This window comes from Gracilinanus agilis, chromosome 3 (assembly GCF_016433145.1).
Source record: "Gracilinanus agilis isolate LMUSP501 chromosome 3, AgileGrace, whole genome shotgun sequence".
NCBI classification, from domain to species: domain Eukaryota; kingdom Metazoa; phylum Chordata; class Mammalia; order Didelphimorphia; family Didelphidae; genus Gracilinanus; species Gracilinanus agilis.
The window spans coordinates 563620556-563645297 of record NC_058132.1 but is presented as its reverse complement, the minus strand read 5'-3'; the positions used below and the strand labels follow the sequence as shown (position 1 = coordinate 563645297).

Here is a 24742-nt window from a genome sequence, read left to right as displayed (position 1 = left end):
ATTTTTATTTCTGATAATATTAAATAGAATTTATTGGAGATGAAATCCTTTCAGATAGTGTTGGGCTATGGGATGTCTTTCTACAGGTATATACATATATCTGTATGTATGCATATGACACAACTTATTGAGAATGGATTGGCAATTGCAGAATAGAAAAGATCAACTAGGATTAACTAGTGGCAACTCATATTGTAATCTAAGTTATTAAGGATTTTGACATTAGTGTATTTGGAGAACTAAATTGAAATTACAACAGTCTTATGATCAAATAAGTTGATGAAATATAAATGATCCTCAAAAATAAAGGAGAAAAGGAAATTACAATTATTCCCAAATACTTAGGAAAATTGATTGAATGATTTTACAAAATATAGATAAATTCACCATCCATCACCATTAAGAATATGCTTCCAAATATTCAGTGCCAAGAAACAACTTTTAAATACAAAAATCATATCATGAATCTCAGAGTAATAATTGTCTATTCATTGAGAATAGACAAAATGGAGCCAAAAAATTGTCATAGCTATTCCATCCTGAGTCATATCACTAAAACTTTATATACTTGTACAGAGATTTCAAATACATGACCACAGGCTGCAAAAAACTCTCAAGTCTAGTTTGAACAAGATTAAAATGTAATTGGGAAATAAAGAACAGAGTAAAAAATATAAAATAAAACAAAGATAATATATTTTAAAACTAAAATAAATTTTGGTCTGCAGCCATTTCTGTTTGTGTTTGACATCACTATGCTAATGGCATAGAAACACACAAAGAAAAATCATTCCTTCCTACCAGGTAAAACTCTGCGGATTTATCCTCCACTGGTGGCAGATATAATCTCTTAGAAACAAAATCAAACTTTTAGTAAACATCTATTTATCAACAAGCATCTTGTATGTGCCAAGTGCAGTGGGATTCAAATCCAAAAACTTGAAGCAATTCCTATTATCAAGAACCTTATGTCTGTACAATTCAAACACATAGCAGTTATGGTTGCTTCTACAGAACAGTATCTTCTAAATGCCTGAAAAGTGCCTTCATACTAATAATATCAACTAAAAATGTGAGTAGTCTTAGGATCAATGATGAAGAAGCAGAAGAGATTTCAGAGACCATTTAGTTCAATCCTCTGGGACTTAAAAAAAAGGAAAGTGAGGCTTTTAAATGACACTCCAAACAGAAAATGACAATAGAGATTATGCCATCCTCCAAAAAAATAAATGTTAAATCATTAATGTCATTGACCTTCTAAGAGGTAGTTGGGTAGAACAATGGCTAGACCACTAGACTTGGTGTAAGAAAGACATGAGTTCAAATCATCCATCAGACATTTACTAGCAGAGTGACCATTTAACCTCTGGAAGTCTCAATTTTCTCATCTGTAAAATGAGGATAATAACATCTCCTACCTCACAGAGTTGTTGGAAAGGTCAGATGATGTAACATGTAAAGTACTTAGTAAGCTTATTTAAATACATTTTAATAAATTATTTTTTATTATTTAATAAATACATTTAAATATCAGGATAAAATTATTTGGTTTTTAAATTTTATTTGTAGGAAAACAAAATCAATAGATAACCCTCAAGCGTGATAATTAGTTAGGTTAGAAAGTAAAAATGAAATCTACCTTGGGATGAACCAAACAGAGAAAAAAATTCAGAATCTGTTTAAAGTAAACAAAGAAGGGGCTGCTGGGTAGCTCAGTGGATTGAGAGTCAGGCTTAGAAACGGGAGGTCTTAGGTTCAAATCCAGCCTCAGACACTTCCCAGCTGTGTGACCCTGGGCAAGTCACTTGACCCCATTGCCTACCCTTACCACTCTTCCATCTATAAGCCAATACACAGAAGTTAAGGGTTTAAAAAAATTAAAAAAAAAATAAAGTAAACAAAGAAAAGTTGGGTAAGAATAAAAGAAAGAAAAGTATGCAAAAGTATACTTTGATTTTTTCTAAGCACCAATATTTTCTCAAAAAATATTGCCTTTTAAATGATCTTGGATGACAAGTAGACAAATGCAGATTTGAAGTTCAAACCCAGAATGGCATATAAAAAAAATTTCTCTACTAATGTCATTTGTTTTTATATAGATGTGTTTAGAAAGAAAGTTACTAGGCTGATATGAAGAAATATGGTATCATAAAATTATTTTTAACTTAGTGTACTTCATCAGTTTAGATATACCTTTTAATGCTATATTTAATACATATCATTATTATATATTACCATATATAATATGCATATTATCATAGTTAATGTATAATTACTATATACTATTAATTAAGTATGGCAAAATATCTAAAGTACTAAATGGTAATGGTCAGGAGGAAAAGGAAGAAGAAAGACCATTGACCTGAAGAATTGCCTTCATGGGACTGAAATTTTTAATAATCTTATTAATTTCATAATCATTTTATTTCCTAAATCCTACCAGATTATAAACTCATCAAGGGCAGGAATAGGATCTTATTTACTTTTATATATTCCTTTTTTTTTAAAAAATAATCGTGTGTGTACACTGTATTCATTGAATAAATCATTCATGGATTTCAGGAGTGGAACATTGTGTGGAAACTGAGGTGCAGAGAGTTCAATTGATTTTCCCAAAAGCAATGCAAGTAATAAATGGCAAAGCTGGTATATGAATGCAAGTTCTGAAACTATAAATTCAAGAGCAATTCAAGCTGGTTTGGGTCTCACATGATCATAGAATAGATACTGGTCGAAACAAGTATATCATCCTTGTATTATAGCAAAATACCAAATCATCATAAAAGCTTACCCATTTGTCCTTTCTAAATAGTCCAGAACTACGTTCAGTTTGGTTCAATAGACTAATGAGAAGAGCCCACAGAACTATTTGAGTTTTATGGAGAGCAATATTGGCAATTCAGCAAAACTGCATAAATACTTGAATGCCAAAATCATTTAAAAACTGTTCTGATTGTATCTTTTAGTAAGAGGATCAGCTGAGGGCTATCTAAATGACAGGCAGCATAATTTGATCAAAGCCAAGGAATACCTTAGATCTCTGCTGATGGCAGAATTGATGACTTAGACTAAACTTTCTTTTCTACTTTTTCCTTCAGTTTTAATTAGTCTTAAGTTGGTCTGTAAAACTATCTATTCCATCACTGATGGAAACTTGTCTTATACAACTGCTCCCAAAGAGGAAATGGAGTAGGTGTGGGAGGAGGGAGAATAATTCCACAAAACAGCTAGTGTCTGATGAATCTATAGTTGTCATCATTAAGTACCCATAAAATTATACCATCGTGAGGGTATCTATTCTATTTGGCTTATTTCTGACAGTTTGGAGATTTTATTTTGCCCTAAATTAGTAACTTGTTTTCCTCCTTTTCCTTGTTTTCTTTCTTTCTTTAAAGGAATTCATCCTTATTGATTGGATGGGGTTGGGGTGGGGCAATGGATCACTCAGTATACTTTCTTGGGAGAGCTAGACACCTCCTGAATAGGTTTCTTGAAGGTCTGGGAGGGAACTAAATGCAAATCAGGGTATCTATGCTTATCATTTTCTTTTATTTTGAATCAATAAATTAAAGTTCATTTCTTAAGCATGAAGTGTGTGTGTCTTTCTTTTACAGACATATTGCCCTGTTGTAAGCCTGTTCTCAGAATACTGCAAGAACTTCTTTCTTAAGGTATCTAACACATATGTTCTAGAGTTTTAGAGATCTTTGACTCAATTATCTACAAATTGTGGATAATAAGTTTTTCCATGCCATAATTGCAGTTATATCCTTTTTCCTCTTTGTCATATCCTACTTTTATGCTCAGACTTTAGTGCCAACCATCTTGCCAAATCAGAACAGCCTGTGCCATGCACAAAATCTATTCCCCATCTTCTTTTATACATTTCTACTAAAAACTGACCTCTTTTGTGCAGCTTGCCATGATTATGCAAAGTTTAATCCCAATACAATAGTAAATTCAAATTCCATCAACCTGCCACCTCTAATAACTATAATTTTATGACTTTGTGAATATGTATGCACATAGTGGGTATATGTATATCATCTGTTAGAAAACAGAACATTGAAATTTAGATTTAGAGGGCCATGTAGCCAAATCTCACATTTGTCATTCCATTTTTAGATTGTTATCAAATGTTTGATTCGATTTTTTATCATCTCAGGGAATTCAGAAAGTTTTGATGTAATTTTCCTATATTGCTTCAAAAGAAGATGGAACTAACTTCTATTTTCAAAAAAATGTTTTATACCTATGCAGCATGGATTATGATGGCTAAAAAATTAAAATTGAGTGCTACACAGATGGTAATTGGGCAGCTAGATGGCACAATGGATAGAATGCTGGGCCTGAAGTCAGGAACTTATCTTCCCAGGTTCAAATTTGGCTTAAGATATTTACTAGCTGTGTGATCTTGGGCAAGTCACTTAACCCTATTTGCTACAGTTCCCTTATCTGTAAAATGAGGTAGAGAAAGAAATGGAAAATCATTCCAGTATCTCAGCCAAGAAAACACCCTAGCAGATAATGAAAAGTTGGAAATGACTGAAAAACTACTGAACAATAGCAATGGGAATAGGGATGTACATAGTGCACTTTATGCAAGAAAAGCATAATGAAGACCTTGAGTAAAGAACAGTATTATATATAATTCAGTAATAATATAAACTGACCAAATGCTCAGAATGAGGGGTAATTGATAGATAAACTATGTGTTTCCCTATTATGCTTGTGTTACCAAGAGAAAGAAGGAAAGGTAACTCCTTTGGAGAAATTCTGACAACACATTGCCAAGGGTCAAAAAAAGATAAGAAGTTATAAATGGGTTATAATCTGCATTATTAGAGAAACATCCACATTAAGAAGATCAAAGATATATTTTAATATTTGAGTATTTCTTCACTCCAAGTATTTTCAAAAAAATATTTGTTTATAGTTTTTTGCAACTGGTGCTCATCCTCTGACCACTGCCCAAAATTTTGACATACTTAAGCTGTTTTTAAAGAATTAAGCAATTTGTTTTTGACACCAATGACAGATATTTTCATTTCAAAACTGATTAATAATGAGTAAATTATAAAGCTTGCCAAAGATGTTTAGCCTTGCCACAAAAGATGTATAGTGCAGAATCCAAATGGAAAGTAGATCTCAGAGATTGTAAACCACTAATTCAAAGGTTTTTAGCCTGTGACTTGTACTAAAAAACAAAACAAAAAAAAACTTTTGATAACTATATTTCACTGTAGTTGGTTTCCTTGGTAATCATATGTATTTTATTTTATTAATTAAAATCATTTAAAAAATAAGTCCATTAGCTCCACTTTTAAAAGGGGTCTATGACACAAACACATGTATTTACCTCTCTTGTAAATGGTATTCTTTGCTGATGAATTTGTGCTGATTTTATTGAGGTCTGGAACAACATTTAAGAGCAACTCAAATACTATCCAGAATCCTATGAAAGTTTAACCTGACTGACCTTACCAAAAAAGGGGATGTTGGTAGATATGGGATGAAAAATGCCTATTTTTTAGATTTATAAAAAAAGTTACATAAGCAATGTATTCCATCAATACATATTTTTTAAACAGAGATCAAAGATGAACAAAAAATGGGTCCCTGAATCACAAGAAGAGAGCACACTGGATTGTATTTGGGATATTATACAGTACTTTGAATGACCCCAAACTTCCCCCATGAAGCAAAAGCCCATAATTTCACTTTTCCAGTGATGCTTTATGGGTTCATATTGTTGAATACTAGTCTTTAAATAATTAAAAATGCAAGACACTCAAACAGAATTGGAGAGAAAGATATTGAAGTAGAGAAAAGTTGTAGCATGTTACTAGCAAAAAAAAAATATGCACTGGGAGAAACATGAAACATATTAAGGAAATGACAATCACAGAAGGAGGTGAGCCATCATGAGGCAAGGATGAAGTGTCAGGAGATTTAAAGGAAGTCTTTATCATGTGGAGTGATCCCCTCATTGAGTATTTAGAGAAGAAAATATATGAATTACCTGGTATGAAAAAAGCATGGAAGGAACTACAGAGAAGTTTTACACATGAACTGGTTACTTATTTCTAGTTCCTCACTGGCCAACTAACTGGGCTTTTGTTTCAAAGATACTTCTAAATATTTATATAACACCTAAATTTTCTGACATTCAATGTAATGATAATTGATTATGAGAGCAGAGGAAAAAAGGAAATAGACTTTTCCCTTAATATTAATATATTCAGAAAATAAGTTGTAATAAACAGAGAAAAATAAATCTACTCTCATAATTCTCATAAAGATTATCTTAGATTAGATATTCTACCATGAAATTGTAGTATTTTTAATATCTACATGGCTTTTCATTAAAATATTTAATTTGAAAAATGTTTACTCCATGTTATGTGTGAAGCTACTTTCTAGAGTCTAAAATATAGGAACAAGAATGACAATGCTTGGCTTCCATGAATGTAAGACATTTAATAATACATGAATGTAAATAGGTATAATAAAAATAGAATAATCTAACTGCATGAGAATTTTGAAAAGTAACATGAAATTTCTGAAGAGAAACATTGCTTCTAAGAGAGACCACATAGAGAAGGTGGCCCCTAAACTGGTCTACCATTTGAAGATGATTATTTTTTTACCACTATACTCCCAATTTTGTATTATGTGATTTGTTGAACTATGAGTCGTGAACTAAATTTTTGTGACTGAGGATTATGAGTGCAGTATTACTATTACCTTTTTCAATGTGTATCCTTTTGGATTCATGTCCAAGATCATGGCCAGCCAGATCACCCTCTTTTGGACCAGGTAATACATTTGGTGACAAACCCATCAGCATCTGGTTCATGGATAGCCCATTCTGATGGACAGCTGCTGGTACAAAACAAAACACATACACACATACACACACCATGATACTATTACTAACAGTGTTCCATTTGTATTTAAACTTCCTTTATATAAAAAGGAAATCCTATCTTCTCAACATCATTTAAGTTCTTTTCATTTTCTAGTCTATTTTAATACCTTTATATTTTTGCAAATGAGGTATTCAAGTTTTAATTTTCATTAACACCCTTTTAACTCCTGGCCATTATTTAATATTTTAGAGTCCTATTTAGCTCAATGAGTTGGTAATTTAATACAAAGTGTTTTTAAAAAACCCTAACTAAATACAGCTTTCAATGATGCTTGATGAACAATGAAAAAAATCCTTTCTTTGACAAGAAATTTTATCCAAATCTTTTTTTCCAAATTGATCCTGGGATAAAAAAAAGACTAATTATTCACTAAATATTTTTTGAATGAAAAGCAAGTGTTCCTTCATCATATAATCATCAGAAAGTAAGCTTGAATTATTAAGTTAATGAATCAAATTATCTAAATATACATATAACTTATATTATCTCATCAGTGAAGATACTTAACAAAGTATCTAACCTGAAGACTTCATAGAATGACTCCAACTTTTGTTGGTTATTCGTGTTATATTAATTTACTTCCTTCAAATGTCATAGTTTTTCTTTGTTTATCAATATTGTATTCTACTTTTTCCTCAGTTGTCCTTAGAGCATGAAGGACAAATGAACAATGAATTAATGCAACCCTTATTTCTTATATGAAAATGCTATTTATAGCTTTAGAATAATTTTATAATTTCAGGAAAATTCTTTTTTTTTCATGGAATAGATTGGTAATGAGTTCCTTCTATAGAGAACTGTCAATGTAAAACAGGGAAATAGGTAATGTGTATAGTTTCATTTGAAAGAAAGTTGCTTTTGAATAATTGTGGCAAATGAGATATAATAATACAAAATATTTTTTGCCTTCTTAAGAGTATGGGTGGATGAAAATCTCCCCAAAGATTATATGAAGTTTAAAAAATTTGATTCTACTACATTTTCTTTACATATATTTGGCATTTCTATCGAAGTGATATGAAGTAAAAATGAAATGTTTTGGTCTTCAGGATTTGCTTATAGCAACCTTTTGACCTTGGTGTGTCAAAATTTGCCAAAAAATGAGCATAACTCGAATGGTGTGTCACTTCGAGAAAAAAACCACAATTTCATGATATTTATAGTTTAAATAACAAAAATGTATAATTGTAATATATAACTATATTTGATAAACCAAAATAGGAAAATTAATATAGGTAGAATTGTCATCTATTGTGCACAGAGTATGTACACTACAGCAAATGTTTCATCCTCGGCATGCAGCCCCATGCTTCTCTGTATGCGGCCACATGCGACCACGTGTCATCAAAAATGGCTACGTGTCAGTGCTGACACGCGTGCCATAGGTTTGCCATCACCAGCTTATATTCCTTTTCCTATAAGGACATTTAAAAGTCAACATTAGAGGCACCACTATTTCTATTTTTCTACATAAGCTGCTTTTGGTAGCAGCATCATGAGGTCATGGATCTAGAATAGAAGAACAGAATCCAATGAGTCGAAAACACTTATTTTATAGATGAGGAAGCTGAGTCCAGGGAGTTTTAAGAGACACTCATGATCACACAACTAACACCCAAGGTAGGGTTTGGAAATAGCAGCTTGAAATATTTTATAATGCCAGTGAATCCTAAATTTAAGGAAACTAAAAGTGGATTTACATCTACCTATAATTTAAAATTTAAAAACCAGCTATAATCTTTTCTACTAAATTTAAAAATGAAGTTGAAAAGATTCCATTGCAAATAATGAATTTTATAATACTTAACTATATAGACAAAAATATGAGGTTCAACTTTAAAAATGCATGGGTGCATATATATGTAGATATGTAGATACATTAATATTCACATATGTATCAGCAGGAAGGTGATGGAAAATATTTAACAACCAGATCTACTCCCTGAAAATAATAACAACCTCATTGCAACTCTGTAGGACACAAGTTTAAGTATAATCTGCATTATTGACATTTTCTTCATTATTTTCTTAAACCTAGACAATCCATAAGACCATAAATCAAGACCTTGTTTATATCTTTTGCTGATTGCCAACAGGTAAATGTTCACACTGAAAATTCAAGATAGCACTAGTTGGCTCCAAGATATCAGTGTGTGTGTGTGTGTGTGTGTGTGTGTGTGTGTGTGTGTGTGTGTGTGTGTATGTGTGTGCGTGTGTGTGTATGAGAGAGAGAGAGAGAGTGAGAGAGAGAGAGAACTTCATATGATTATTTCTTGACTTTTTGTTTGTTGAGGAATCATCTTAAAGAAAAAATTGTATAACAAAAAGTAGTTTGCAGAAATAATTATGGTAATCAAATGAGGTTTCAATTTGGAGTCAGAATCTCTTGAATTCCAACTGTGTCTGATTGAACAAATCACTTAAACTTTTCTAAAACTCAGTTTCCTAAACCATAAAATGAGGAGGTTAGGTGAAATGAATGTTTAAGATTCCCTTCTATCTCAAAATCCATGACCCTACCCATCTCTAAGTAAAAAATAATGATATACTCTATTCAAATAGAGTATATTTTTTAGTATCTTTGGACTACTCAGGATATTATTTTGGGAAAAAGGTCAGTGAAGTTAATCAGAGATAAAGTCTGAAGATAAGTTAGTACTCCTTAATAATAGCAAAAGCATTCAATTTTTGGTTAAAATTTTTTACTTTTGAACGACTTTGTTCAGGTCTTTCATCTTGAAAGATATTTTGGGTACACTGAATAAATTGTGCCATTTACCTGTTACAGGACTGGGTTTCTGGAGGCTGGCATGGTCATACATCAGTGTAACCCAAGAGTTCATGTTATAGAATTAAGGCAATATCTTAAAATGCAGCTCTGTCTTCATAGAATGAATCATTGAAACCCATAGTTAATAAATTCCAAGTTCTTCAACCTAATAAAATTTTTCTTTAATAACTAACAAAAAGCAGAATTCATCATTTTGAATTCTATCACTTCCTTTTCCCTCTTTTGAAGAACTTAATGAAGAATTTGAAGTAGCCCCAATGCCTGGCTATTGGTTAGGTGAGAGATCAAAATAATGGGTTGTACTATGCTCAACTTGGACAGTCAGATACTGAATAACGGAGAGCTGCATTCACTTCAGAAACTAATCTAGAAGGTTACTTTCCTTCTCAAGCACTGTTTCATAGCTCAGAACTTTATGTGTGGTATTACGGAGTGGGAGTTTATATCAAAAACTGTTAATGTAGCATCATACCTTAGGATATTGCAAACTGGGAAACATAATGTTGAGAGATGGCTCTTGCTACAGAGCTTCAGAACATGATACATCTGAGATCTATTTGGAATGAGGGCATTTTGATTAGAAAAGCCAGCTGAACCAAATAAAGTTTAAAATGGTGACAAGGAAAAGTAGGTGACCTACGGATTCTATCAGAAGAACTCTCGGTCCGTGCAGGGGAGCTAGATACGCTGCTGCTTCGGTGAGATGATGGATGACTGCCAGGTCTTCGACCCTCTTCAAGGGAGGGGGCTGGTGAAGGACTGTCTGGAACACGTTCCTATACCCCCACAGGAAGAAAAAATATATTTATATATGTAAGTTAAATACAATGGCTCTCTTGTCTAGTGAATGCTGTTTTTTTTTCTTCCTAATACAGTAGAAGCATAATGTTATGGCAAAGAAAAGGATTATTTTCGTTTACATTCAGCTGCATTAAAAACATCCCAACTTATCTTGAGCTTTTCTCAGGATATAAACAATGAACCCACAAAAGCCACACAAAGGAGGGAGAGCAGAGAAGAATAGTCAGATAACATACATCCGGGGAAAATTGCATAGGTATACATTACTACAGCAATGGCAAAAGTCAGATATAGCCTATATCCCCTATTTGGAGAAAACGGGGCCCAAACAAGAGGAGCCAAAATATCTAAAGTGTAAGCTAGCAGACCACAAAGAATGAATAGACTAAAGTGGGCTTCAGTACTAAGGAATTATCCTTGCTAAAGAAGTCTATGAATGGAGCTATTATAGTCTGCTGTGTCAATGAGTATCTGAGGACTATTTAGTACATAGATTATTAATGTGATAGACCAAAATAATGCCAGAAGAGTTGTTAACATTTATTCCATCACTGCTCTACTCTCCAAGCATTAGAAAGCCACATTTTTAGTAACCTGCAGAGCCTACAATAACAATCAATACACATTTTTTTTCCCATAGAATTTCAGGGTGAGAAGGGTTTTCAGTAGACAATTAGTGCAACTTATAAGGAAACAAAATCCACAAAGTATAGGAAGAATAGCTATACAGACAACTGAAATATATATGTCAAATGCATAATATGCTTAGGAAAAAAAGGTAAAAATTTCAAAATGGAGGTTAACAATGTTATGGGTACAATGCTACCCTTCTATTCCTCTAACTATGAAAATTGTCAGGTTAATTGGGCTTTGTAAAGCTCTGAATAAAAATGAAATGAAATTTTAAAAAATAAGAAAAATAAAGAATTTTCAGTCTACTCCATTTGCTGTACTAGACAAGCCTGAAAATCTCCAGTGGAGAGGACCCCACTGCTTTCTAAAGAAGCTCACTTCACTTTTGGGTATCCCTAATTATTAGGAAGTTTTCTTTCTATCAAGCCTAACTTTGCCTCTCCGAAACCTCTGCCCATGGCTATTAGCTCTGCTCTATGGAACTAAACAGAACAAGTCTAATTACCCTTTCATATGATAGCTTTTCAAGTACTTGAAGATAGCTCTTATGTCCTCCTTGAGTCTTCTATTGTCCATGCAAGCTAAAAATACCCAGTTTCATTAAACCAATCTTTTGTCTGGCTAGTTAGTTCTTAACAAATGCTGAGAGTAGCCAATTTTTTTTTAATTTTTAATTTTTTTAATTTTAATTTTTAATTTTGTTTATTTAAAAGGGTGATTATTATAAAGACATATAAAACTCGTATATGAACTAGAAGGAAAACAAAATTCAGGTTAATGAAGGAAAACAAAATTCAGGTTAATAAGGGAAAAGAGGTAAAATGAGAGAAGGGAAAATTATGTGAATAGAGCCCATACATTTGAAAGGATTAAGAATTTTGTCCCAGTGTCAACGTTGTTGCTGTTGTTCAGCTGTTCTTCAATCAGTCTAATCCTTTCTGATTTCATTTTTTGGCAAAGAAACTGGAGTGGTTTGCCATTTCCTTCTTCAGCTTATTTTACAGATGAGGAAAATGAGGCAAAAATAATTGTCTTGTCCAGTGTCATATTTGCTCTCAAGTGCCTGAGGTCGTATTTGAATTCAGGAAGATGAGTTTTCCTAACTTCTGGCCTGGGACTCTACCATGCCACCTACCTGCCTCAAAGTCAGCAGTGACTTGATTTTTTGACTATTTTGGTTACCACCAGTAACTTTGAATTGGAAAAAAAGAAAACTGTTACTCCTTTCCACTTTCTGTCTCCTAATATTGTCATCAAGTCCCTTCTCCCCTTTCTGTAATACATAATATGACTGGGCCCTTAAAATACTGAAGTAGAGAAAAGTTCTATAGCCATGTGCATTTTCTGAGCTACAACAAACATCTCATCAGGTTTATAAGCTAGATGACAATTATATTCCCTTCTTGAAGTAAAGACATGATTTTTAGATGTAAATGCTATCCAAGAAGCCCCTCTCTTTTAAGAGTAAAGACTTAAGGGAGGGTTCTTTCTCTTTAGTAAAGAACTATTTTTTAAACTAATAAAAGGTAAGGAAACCTTTATGAATTTTGACTTGTAAATCTACAGTTTTTAAAATGGTCAAGTTAAGTGGGATTAAGTGGGTTTAAGATTAAAAAAAGAAAAGCTAATTAGAGTGGGGCAGACATATTCAGTCATCAGCACTAGACAATGAATGGCCAAAATAATTCCTGAAACACACACACACACACACATACACAAACACACACACACACACACACACACACACACACGCACACACAGAGAGACAATGGCTACTCAAAAATTTTTGGAAAAGAAAAATGGGAACTAAAATTGGTACATGGGGGCAGCTGGGTGGCTCAGTGGATTGAGAATCAGGCCCAGAGATGGGAGGTCCTGGGTTCAAATATGACCTCAGACACTTCTTAGCTGTGTCACCCTGGGCAAATTGTTTGACCCCCATTGCCTAGCCCTTTCGACTCTTCTGCCTTAGAACCAATACACAGTATTGATTCGAAGACGGAAGGTAAGGGTTGTTGTTTTTTTTTTTAATTGGTACATAGCACTTATTACTAAAATGACAACTAATAATTTCAAAAACCAAATGTAGAAATTAAATGCCAGACCTGATTCTTCTCTTGGTAATTGGTAAGTAAGCATAAGCAATGTGCCTGCTGGGTAAAGAGGGAAGATAATTTCTTTCCTGTCTAGCTTACTCTTTTCAGTTTTCAGTGATGCACTACAGTGGCTTTTACCTTAGAATCAGAGGATTGAGTCCAAATTCCAGCTCAAATCCAAAGTACCTGTGTGACAATGGGTACTTTATTTCCCTGCGCCTCAGTGTCCTCATCAAGTTTTTTTGAGTCATTTTTTGGTTTTGTCCAACTCTTTCTGACTCCATTTGAATTTTCTTGGCAAAGATACTAGAGGGATTTATCATTTCCTTCTCCAGCTCATTTTACAGATGAGGAAATGGAGGCAAGTAGGGTTAAGTGACTTGCCCATGGTCATACAACTCTTAAGTGTCTTAGGCCAGATTTTAACTCAGGAAGAGGAGCCTTCCTGACTTCAGGCCCAGCACTCTATCCACTGAGCCACCCATCTTTAAGACAAAGTGGTTTAATTAGATCGCCCCTGAGGTTTATCTAGCTATAGATCAGCAAACTTATGTGAGCAGCTTTTAGGGCAACTTGGTTCCCTATTACTTCTAGGCTCAAAAGTAAACTGGTATTTAAAACTTCTCACCATCTGACCCTTCTTACCTTTTTGTTCATCTATTTAGTCCCCTCTTTGCCCTGGTAACGCAGGATTTATGTAAGATCTCTTGCATTTGCAAAATTACCCTAGGCAATCCTGTCAGTTAGGAGAATTGTGCCAGTCCCAGAATTGGCCCAGCAGGTGCCAGTCCCAGGAGCTGACAGTTTGAGCTGGGACTATAAAAACCCCTGCAGAACCAACCTGGGGGTTCTGATTTCCTTGACCTCACCCAGACACCCAGCTACCCCTGACTTCCCCTTGGGGACCTCGGGAGGTTAAAGGGAGGTTGAGGGGAGGTTTAGGTTGTGGAAAGTGGGCAGGATTTAGTTTAGAATAGCCTAGCAACAGGGACACCCCTAAACCAATTCATCAACTATTCTGTTAAGCTGGTGGATTATTAATATCAGGGCAGTGCCAAATTATCTCTGGTTGAGGGCTGGTTCCCTCAGCCTGGCCTTACCTTCTAGGTCCATAGCTGACACATGCCAGTCAACCCTAGCAACAGCCTCTCAAGAGCCCTAAACCCTCTTACCTCAGTTTTCCCTTCCGTGTTAAAATAAACCCTTAGCCTGAAACTGTGAGTTTTTGTAGTTATTATAACATCATCTTGGGCTAAGGGGCTGAGGAGAGGGGAGAATAGCAACCAGTTGACTTTAAAGGAAGTACTGGGCAAGCCTTCATTGTATCCAGGAAGTGTTCAAGCTTCACTCCCTGCTTTCACTCCAGCAGGGAGGGGCCCCTCACTCTCCACCTTAAAGGAGCCTATAGGTAGCAGGGAGACTGACTGGGCATCTCAGCTCAGGCTACACATCCCTGACAGTCTGAAATCACCTGCTGCTGTAGTTTCAGGCTCCCAGGCCCAGGTGACTCACTTGTACCACCAGCTCCATTTATTAGCCAGTTATCTCCTTATTACACCCTTTGTGATTTCTCACACAAGAAACCCTATCTCTCATTTCAATGATTTTGGAGTAGCTACCTCTCCAGTCTCAAATGCTCTCCCTTCTCCCTTCTCCCTTCTACTTTTCTTTGCTTTCTTAAAGATTTAGGTCAAATGCCATTTCTAGGAGTCTTTTCGTGGTACCTCCAGCTGCTAATCCCTTCTCTTTTATATTACCTTCCATTTATTCTATATATACCATCCATAGGAGGCATATACCAAATACTTAATAAATCCTTGTTGACTGACTGATTGACTACATTGACAACTAGCACCAAAAATAACATGAAATTCTTGCTGTGGACTTAACCTCTGGATAATAAGCAGCTTTCATAATTCTTAGGGGTTTTATTCTTTCTTTCTTTTTTCTTTTAAAGCATTGAACTTGGAGTTAGGAGAACTAAATATGAACCCAAGGTATCTTCTTAAATAGTAACAATAAAAAATAAGCATTTTTCACATACCTAAAGTGTAAACTGTAAGTGCTTCAGATAATAAAAAGTTATATATACATGTTCTCTGCCCTCTAAGAGCCCTCTAAAGTTATGATAATCTGGGAGATAATTTGTCTTGTACCTCTTTGAGCCCAAGTTTCTTCACCTACAAAAAGGGGATGATAATAATTTTATTACCTACTTTAAATGGTGGTAAAAAAAGCGTCCTGTAAGTATTATTGCTTAGAATCATAGATTTTTTGAGATAGAAAAGACCTCGAGTTACCTAGCTAAAGGGGCACTTGATTCTCCTTTATAAAGCCTCTTTTAAGTCTCATTTAGCCTTTGTTCAAAACCTCCAAAGATAGGGTACAACTATTTCCAGAAGCAAGACAATCTACTTTTAGGCTTTTGTAATGAGGAAAAATATCTCCTCAAATTCAGTCTAGATCAGCTTTTCTGAAATATCCACTCAATGCTGCTGGTCTTGACCTTCATAACTAAAAAAAACCCAAACTAATTCTTTTTCTACAAGACAGCCTTTCCCATAATATGGAAAGCAACAATATTCACAGTCCCCTCCTTCCTTTTTTTTCCAAACTAAAAATCCTCTGCTCCTTTAAATGATACTTAAATGACATTGGAGGTAAAGTGCTACAACTGACAAACATGTTGGAATTGGAGTCAAGAAACTTTGGTTAGACTCCTGCCTGTGAATAGATTCATAAACCTGCACTCATCTCTTCACCTCTTATAGACTCAAGTTCTTCATTTATGGAATGAGGACAATCATGATAATAGCTGTACTTCTTGTGTCATAATGTTGAGTGGAAGGAGCTTTGTAAACTTTAAATCTTTTTTTTTTTTAATTCCTCTCAGCATTCTGTGGAACTTTCTTTGAACTTAATGATGGCCCCAAAATGTTTGTTCAGAAATAAACAGCATACTCCAGATGTAATTTGACCAAATACTTTATCTTTTACTGCATCATTTAACTAAATGGGACATAAGAAAGGAATAGAAAACATATATGCAATTTTATTGGTAATGGGAACTCCTTGATGAGGAAATTCCTTCTATGAATGCACATTAGCATCTTCTGTATAATCTTCTGTGCATGATTAGTAAGTTGCCTATAGTATTAAGAAGTTAAATGACTCCCTATACATTATATAGCAAGCATATGTAAGAGGCAAGATTTGAATTCAGGTCTCCTTGGCTTCAAGACTTTTTCTTCCCTGTGCCATATAAGATAGTGTTTTAACCTAAAATATCTAAAATTATTTTACCATCATCATTATCACCACAATCTTATGTAATTAAAAAAACTGCTACCTTCTGTCTTAGAACTGATAGTAAGTATAGGTTTCCACACAGAGGAGCAGTAAGGGCTAGACAACTGTGGATAGGTGTCTTGCCCAGGGTCACAGAGCTAGGCAGTATCTGAGGCCAGAGTTGAACCCAGGACCTTACACATCTCTGAGCCTGGCTTTCTATTCACTGAGCCACCTAGCTGCCCTACCATATATAATTTTAATAAAGAGACCTTTAATAATTGGAAGAAACTTTTTAGGAAAGATTACTTACAAAGTCATAGAATCTAAACTATATGTCTTAAAAGAAGCTAGGGATTTCAAGAGACAGAGGTGATGGAAAAATGCGCCCACATACACACACACAAATAAATAAATAAATAACCATCTGTGCAAATAGACAAAGATGGAAGATGAAATACTGTGTACAGGGAAGGAAGTTCTCATTGTTAGAGCTTTTCAAAAATGGAATGGCCTATCTCTGAAGAAGAAAAGGTCCTCAAGCAGAGAGAAATAACTATTTAGATATAGATATTGTCACTGGATTAAATGGATTAGGTAGGCTCTTCTCAGAGATCTTTTTATACCTTTCTCTGTATTGTGAATTCTTTAATCCAGTGACATGGTCCTCATTCTTTCACAAACTAGACATACTCTTAGCTCTTGTCATTTTCTCTAATTGCCTGCAATGCCTGGATATTCTCTTCCCTCATCTCTACCTTTTAGGCTCCCTGATTTCCTTCAAGTATTGTCTCAAATTTTTTCTTCTACATGAAGCCTTTCCCAATTCCATTTAATTCTATGTCTTCCCTTTCAAAACTATTCAAAAAACATTAATTAAGTGCCTACTATGTGCTCCACTTTATGATTTCTTCTCTTATTTTCTTCTTATCCTATATATAACTTATTTTTACATATTTGTTTATTTGTCAATTTCCCCTTTAGATTGTGAACTCTTAAAAGGGCAGAGATTGCCTTTGGTATCTTTTTATAGCCCCATTGTTTAGCACAGGGTCTGACACTTAAAAAGTGTTTAATATGTGATCATTGACTCACTGACTAACCCGAAACATTTACTTTTTAGTCACACTACAGTAATTGACTAGGAAGTAATCTCTAGGAAAATTGAATTTAAAAAAAGTCAAATGAGGGATAAAAAAAGAAAGTAAAGGGTTATTAAAAGAAAAAAAGTTATCTAACTGTGCTAGTTTCAGATTCAACTATTTAAAAAACTGTTCTGGATAGCATGTGAAAAATGGATGCATTCTCATTTAGTTTTCCCAACTAAATAAATCAAGCATGCTAGGCTCCTAAAAAGCTGATGTTCATTAGTGCACAATGCAAATAAATGACCTAAAATTTTAGGAAACAAACTAATATATGGATTCGGAGAGAAATCACATCTTTACAAAAAAGATGTACAGCACTTCAGCTTATAATAATACTAAAAAATGAAAATTGCTTCAATATTTTTTAACAAAGGATTTGCCTTTATCTCACCATGACTCTGATACACAGGTTTGAACTTATTAAGTCAATTCCAACAGTTTTCAGACACACACACACACAAAACAAACTTCCTATGTGTATACAGATTTTAAAAAGGTATTGACAAAATTAATTTCATCTATTCTTGACCAAATAGACAGTGACTGTCAAGAGAATAATCACATGCATTAAGGACATTATATAAGTATATACATCCACCTACACCCTGCTACAAACAGCGCCCTCCCCCACAAATACACGTCCAGTAGAGTTCCTTTACAAACCTAGGCCAGCAGTGGTCTTGAAAGACAATGTGACACAGGGAATAGGAAAATAGCCTCAGACTACAAAAGTCCTTCTTTCTAGTTCCATCTTACACACATAGGGTCTAAAAAAAGTCTTTTAATCTATCAGTGACCTAAGCAACTGTTTAAATAAGCCTAAAGTTGGAGAGAAGAGGCTTGTCTGCATTGATAGCTGAAGTTATTCACTAGAAGTTAAATGAATTCTGATTTTTTTTAACTCATAAGTCAGGATGCTATTCTAATAATATTTTATTTTAAATATTGATACCTTTTGAAGGATATATCTTGATCCCTGATATTTCTTTGCAGATCAATGCTAAAACAAGCTATAGCTTAGGAATAGGTAGCTAAGTAGCTAAATATATGCTCTAAAACATTTTAAAGGTGCTATCATGAATTCCTTGAATATTTTAAATACTTAGCCATGCTGGAAGGGGGTAGGAACTCTAATGTTAACTAATAATAGCCTTCTCTTTTCCACTTAACTTACAGAGTAGTAAGTGAAAGTTTATGTACACATATGCATATGTGTATGTTCTTACCCTTATCAAAATTATAATCACATATTTCCAAATCATGAGCCATTTATGGCAGCAGTGGTAGATCTCTCAGTATAATTCTATTATGAGAACTTTCCATATATAATGTTATATAAAACATCCTTTTCCTAAAACTAATTATTACTAGTTTTTTTCATTTTAAGAACTTTAAAAAAAGTATCAATAAGTATTTATATAAGAAATCTTCGTAGCTTTTTCTATGTTTAGTTCTACAAAGAGAACGTGCATTCTTGAAACAGATCAATTTCCTTTAAAGTCTTTCATTGCAAGTCCGGATTTCCTGTCATAATACATTTTGTAGCAATGCTAATGGAAGGAATGAAAATCTGATGTTACTTCGGAAGTATTTAACTCTTCACATCCAACCTAATCTTTCTTGGACCACCCCCAGTGGCAACAATTATGCTACTGAAAATCCATTAGCTGATATTTTAAAATATTTTCCATATAAATTTATAAGATGCCTGGCTAATCAATACATATACTCAAATCAAAGTTGACCTTTACTGTTTTCTATATTTTTAATGATCATATAAAAATAATAGAAAATTAACCATAATAATACTTGAATGAGGGTTATAACAAGATATATTAATATGAAAATTAAATAATAAGTAGTGTTATTATTTGATTTTTTCAGGCTGTAATACTGCTAAATATTGTAGTAATTAATATGATTTTAGGCTTATTTTATTTTACTCATCATTACTTTTTTTAAGAGGCAAAGAATACAAATAAAATTATTTTCAACCAAGTGTTTTAAACACATGCAAATTGTTAAGGATTTAAGAGCCTACATATTCAATAGGAACTGTCTATAAATTGGATAACAGAACATTTAGTTATTTCACTTAATGTATAATTTCAATTTTTGAAACATGATTCATTGTTCTTTTGAAGAATTTCATTAAAGTGAAAACTGGCAAGCAAATAAAATTTGAATACATTGTTGCACAATAAATTAATTTATTTCAACAGCTTAATTCTTTTATAATATTTATATGCTTGCCTTTACTGAATATAGTATAAGATGAAGAATAATGGAGACAGCAAATGATTGCTCAGAAGAGAATATCATAATTATTACTGAAACAAAACAGTAATGAGTTTTATTTGAGCATAATAAGAAAAAGCAGGATGTTGTCTATGGAGGAAATGATATAAAATGGATCAGTTCAGTTAAAAAATATTTTAAAATGACATAAAATATCAGTTCATCTGCACAATTGACTTTAACCCCAAAAATGAATTTGAAGGACATAGGCAGAAGCATATTTAATTCAACACTTGAACATACTTCACTATGGTGTTGTATCATAAATCAACAAATCAATAAAGCACAATCTCTGACAATTTTCCATCTTTATCAAAACTCGTCACAAATAACAAATGAAATTCAAGATTAATATGTTCTCATCAAAAAAGAGGTAAAAAACTAATAGTCTTAGAAGAATAAAAGAAGAAAGTTATATTTAGGTGTAATGAAGATAGTCTTTATGATTATTATCTGACATGTTTCAAAGGGAAATTATTCTAAATTTTTAAAAATTAGGAAAAGTGTCATAACTTTAAAGAATCTCTAATTTCTTCTGAGGTGAAGCTAAAGTGCTGCATCCCCTCCCCCATCTCTTTCAAACTTAATGCCCATTTTAAATTACTTTGTATTTGTTTTAGACAAGTTCTCTATCTACTTACCTATTAACTACCCAGTTAGTCATCAAGGACCACAATGTATTTGTCATCTTCTATTCCTCTCTCTGGCCCTCCCAAATCTAATCTATTGCCAAATCCTTTTGATCCTATCACATTAACATCTCTCACATATAGATATAGATATAGGTAGATAGATAGATAGGTAGATAGATAGATAGATAGATAGATAGATAGATAGATAGATAATTACCCATTTCTCTTCTCTGATATTGCTATTACCTTGGTTCAAGGTATGCTCAAGAAACCTGGACTACTTCAATAGACTGCTCATTGTCAAGCTGATCTTCCTAAGCACGGGCATGACTATGTTTGCCTACCTGTTCAATATACTGTGGTGGCTCCCTGTTACTCCCAGAAAAAAAAAACACAAAGCAAGAAAACAAACAAGCAAACAAAAAACCTAACCTGTTTGGCATTAATATTATTCACAACCTTGCTTCCTTTTCTACCTTTCTCATCTTTTTATACCTCACTCGCCTCCATGTACTCTGTGATCCAGTGACACTGACTTTGCTGCCCCTCTCACAAAACAATGCAGATCATTGTTGTTCAGTTGTTACAAACTCTTTGGGATTTTCTTGGCAAAGATACTGGAATGGCTTCCTATTTCTTTCTCCAGTTCATTTTACATATGAAGAAACTGAGGCAATTAGAGGCTAAGTGACTTGCCCAAGGTCACTTAGCTAGCAAGTGTCAGAGGCTGGATTTGAACTTAGGTCTTCCTGATTTCAGGCCTTGAGTTTTATCCATGGAGCAACCTAGCTGACCACTGTCTTGGAAATGGTATATCCTCTCAGTACAATGAAAGTTCCTTGAGGACAGGGTTTGTTTCATTTTTGTAAATGTATGTCTAACGTACATTTTTGTAAATGTATGTCTCTCAGAAACTCACATCACTTAGTGCTTAAGAAATACTTGCTAATTTACTGATTAGAATCAGAAAAAAAAATAGGGCATATTCTCACAATAAATGCTCATAATTTCTTCAGTCTTTCCTCACAGGACTTTAAAAAGTAAACTTTATCTGTTACTCTTGTAAACTCTTTTCACTCATTTCATACTTCTTTTCATTTGTAGGGATTCAAATTAAATGAAATATGAGAGTTGAAATGTCTTACAAGTGGTTGCCTTAATTTTAAGTTTTTATACAATTATTTTTATATAATTTTGAACTAATAGATTAGGTGACTTAGTTGTGCAATTTAAAGAATTTTAAGTTTGTAGGTACATAACATGTTAGATGAGATCTCTAATACTTCAAGTATCTTCTGAAAGTCCAGCTCCATGAGCCATGCTCATTAATAAACTATGTAAGTTATGAATGGGAAATACCGAACATTTTCATCATTATATCCCTTTCTTTTAATAAAGTGGTGAGGGACAGAGGTTGGACACCCAGATGACTACTCATCAAATTGTTCCTGTGTTATAAAAACAAAAACAACAAACATCAAGATAAAGCTAAAGGATGATATGAACGTAGGGGGAACCATTTTTCCTGGAAATGAACTTTTAAGTGAATATTTTGTGATTAAAGGAGAAATTTTCTGTACCACAAGAGAGTTCAGGTTATTATATTTTTATCAATATGGAATAAAGCTATGAAATTTTAAAAAGGAGCCAGCCCTATTTTCTGAAAAATGAAGGACACCAGAAAAGTTTTGAAATAAGGGAGGCAACTGTGCTTTCATCAGTTATCTTATTGTAAGAGAATTTCTTTTCTTTTTTAATTAAATTAAATTTAAATAAATTTATTAAATTTATTATTATAAAACTATTATAAATTTATTTTATAAATGTATATTATTTACATACTATAAACATTATATATAGAAATTAAATTATTGAATTATATTATTAAATTAAATTAAATAAATAAAAATTTAGATAAAATTAAAAAGCAGATTTGATTATACTACAAATATCGATGGCTACTAGGTTACAACAACATATACATATAAATAATAAAAATAGTATGAGCTGGGAGCAGCTAGGTGGCTCAGTGGATTGAAAGCCAGGTCTAGAGATGGGAGTTCCCGGGTTCAAATCTGGCCTCAGACACATCTTAGCTGTGCGATTCTGGGCAAGTCACTTAAGCCCCATTGCTTAACTCTTACTACTCTTCTGACTTGAAACCAATACACCATATTGAATCTAAGGTGATAAGTTAGTCTTAAAAAAAAAAAAGTAGGAGCCTACAGACTTCTTTCTTGTAGTTCTTACTATCAGAGCAGGATCAAAGAATATTTCATTTTACACAGATAAATATGGGTTAGTAAGACTTCTGTGTTTGCAGTCAGTGAATAAGCAAAGTAGAAAGGATGACTAAATGGTAAAATTATTATTTTCGGAGTGGCTATCTAAAGGCTTCCTGCTGCTTGTTGAGAGCTATCATAATTCCATAGTCACCAGTGATTTCTAGAGTTACATGCTTCCTTTGAAGAATATGTGCCTTCTAAGGTATGAATCTGGTGTGAAGCTATGGATGAACTAAATCCATTCATACAGGGAGGATGTTGAGAGTAGTGAGGAAAAGAAAATAGGGATTTCCTTCAACTCTGAGTGTGTGTATATAAATCCCCCTAGGATGTATGGGGAAATTGAGCTGAGCATTAACTTATGCTGCATTTTCCTAGTATGCTTTATAGTGGCAAAACACACTTTGGACATGTATTTTTCTATGCTGGTGTGAATGCTAGGTAAAAAACACATTATGGAAACAGGCCAACTCCATGATAGCTTTTTTATCTTAAATGATAGAGCTATCACTTCTAAATTTGAAAATAGTCAATCTAAATGCTAGAAAGGATAAGCCATTATGATTTGATCTTTCAAAAAAAATTCATAGGCTCACCTGGATGAATCTATTAAATGAGGAAAAATCACAGTCTTTCTAGAATTCAAACTATAATCTGTAGCATTTCTTCTATGATGGATAATGAAAAAAGTCCTTCAAGAAGAATGTGGTTAACAAAGAATGTAGTATAAATGCTTACTTGGATTTCATGTATGGATTTTATTTCTATAATTAGCATTATTGCTGATTTAGAATTTTTTCTAATAGTATTTTTACTTTTGACTTTGGGTTATCTCGTAGGATGTCATATGAGCTGTTTAATATTTTGTCAAAAGTTGTTCTGTTCAATATAAATTATACAAAAAGCATTATTAAATCATTCTTTTATCAGGCCACATAACATATTGATTGAATTGTGTTTTATAATCATCTCACAAGAAAATGTAGTACAATGCTACCAGAAGTATAGTACTTTGTCCCACTGAATTGAGAGTTTAATTTGTGTGGTCTTTAGAAAGCCAGTTTAAAAGCTGACTTGAATAAATCTCCAGAACTAAGCTCATTTAGAAATATGTGAGCAATGTTAATTTTTCACTTTGATTTCAAAGAATTTTGAAATATATTTTTTCTGTTATCACTATAAATATTTCACATAATAGTAGAATTTCTGGATTATAAGGAGCCCAAAGGCAAAATCTTATTTACAATATACCTGTTATTTGAGTTATACAGTCTTGGATTAAAGACCTCAAGTCTGGGGGAAATCATTACCTTCCTGAGTCAGTCAACAAACATTTCAATAGCTCTAATTTTAGAAAATTTTCCCCCTAAATGTGCTTATTTACAACTTCTATCTATTGACCCATTGTTTCTAATTCTATCTTCTGAGACAAAGCAGTGTGGTATAGCAAAAAGGAAACTGGATCTGAAAACATTGAACGTGATTTGTGATTTCAAAGTCTAGGTTTTTCTAGTTATAGCCTGAGTGACTTTAGATAAAGGAACTGCAATTAACAACCTTCTAACTCTATTCTATACGCTAACTGAAGAAGTCTAATACTTTTCCCAAGTTACATCGAAATGATGTAGAAATCAGTCAAATATCTAAATATAAAGATCTATGATATACAAATATCGATACGATGCTAATATGTTTCTTCTCATCACATCATTTGCTATCTCCATCTAGATATGACATTGCAGTAGGATCTTATTTCAAAAGATCTATGATTTCAATGGTTGCTACTTCTTCCACATGGCAATATAAATTGCAAGTTTACCAGATGCATTCAGAAGTTA

At 33.3% G+C, this 24742-nt stretch overlaps 1 protein-coding gene across 1 annotated transcript in view; it reads right to left on the bottom strand.

Moving 5' to 3' along the window:
* The window catches only part of DACH1 (dachshund family transcription factor 1), a gene marked incomplete at its 5' end in the record, with an annotated part of 484059 nt that overhangs the window by 87528 nt on the left and 371789 nt on the right, over positions 1 to 24742 (bottom strand). The window contains 2 exons of the mRNA XM_044669366.1: positions 6748 to 6885; positions 10364 to 10499. Of these exons, the coding sequence (XP_044525301.1) occupies positions 6748 to 6885; positions 10364 to 10499 (274 nt within the window). The remainder of the gene's footprint in view (positions 1 to 6747; positions 6886 to 10363; positions 10500 to 24742) is intronic.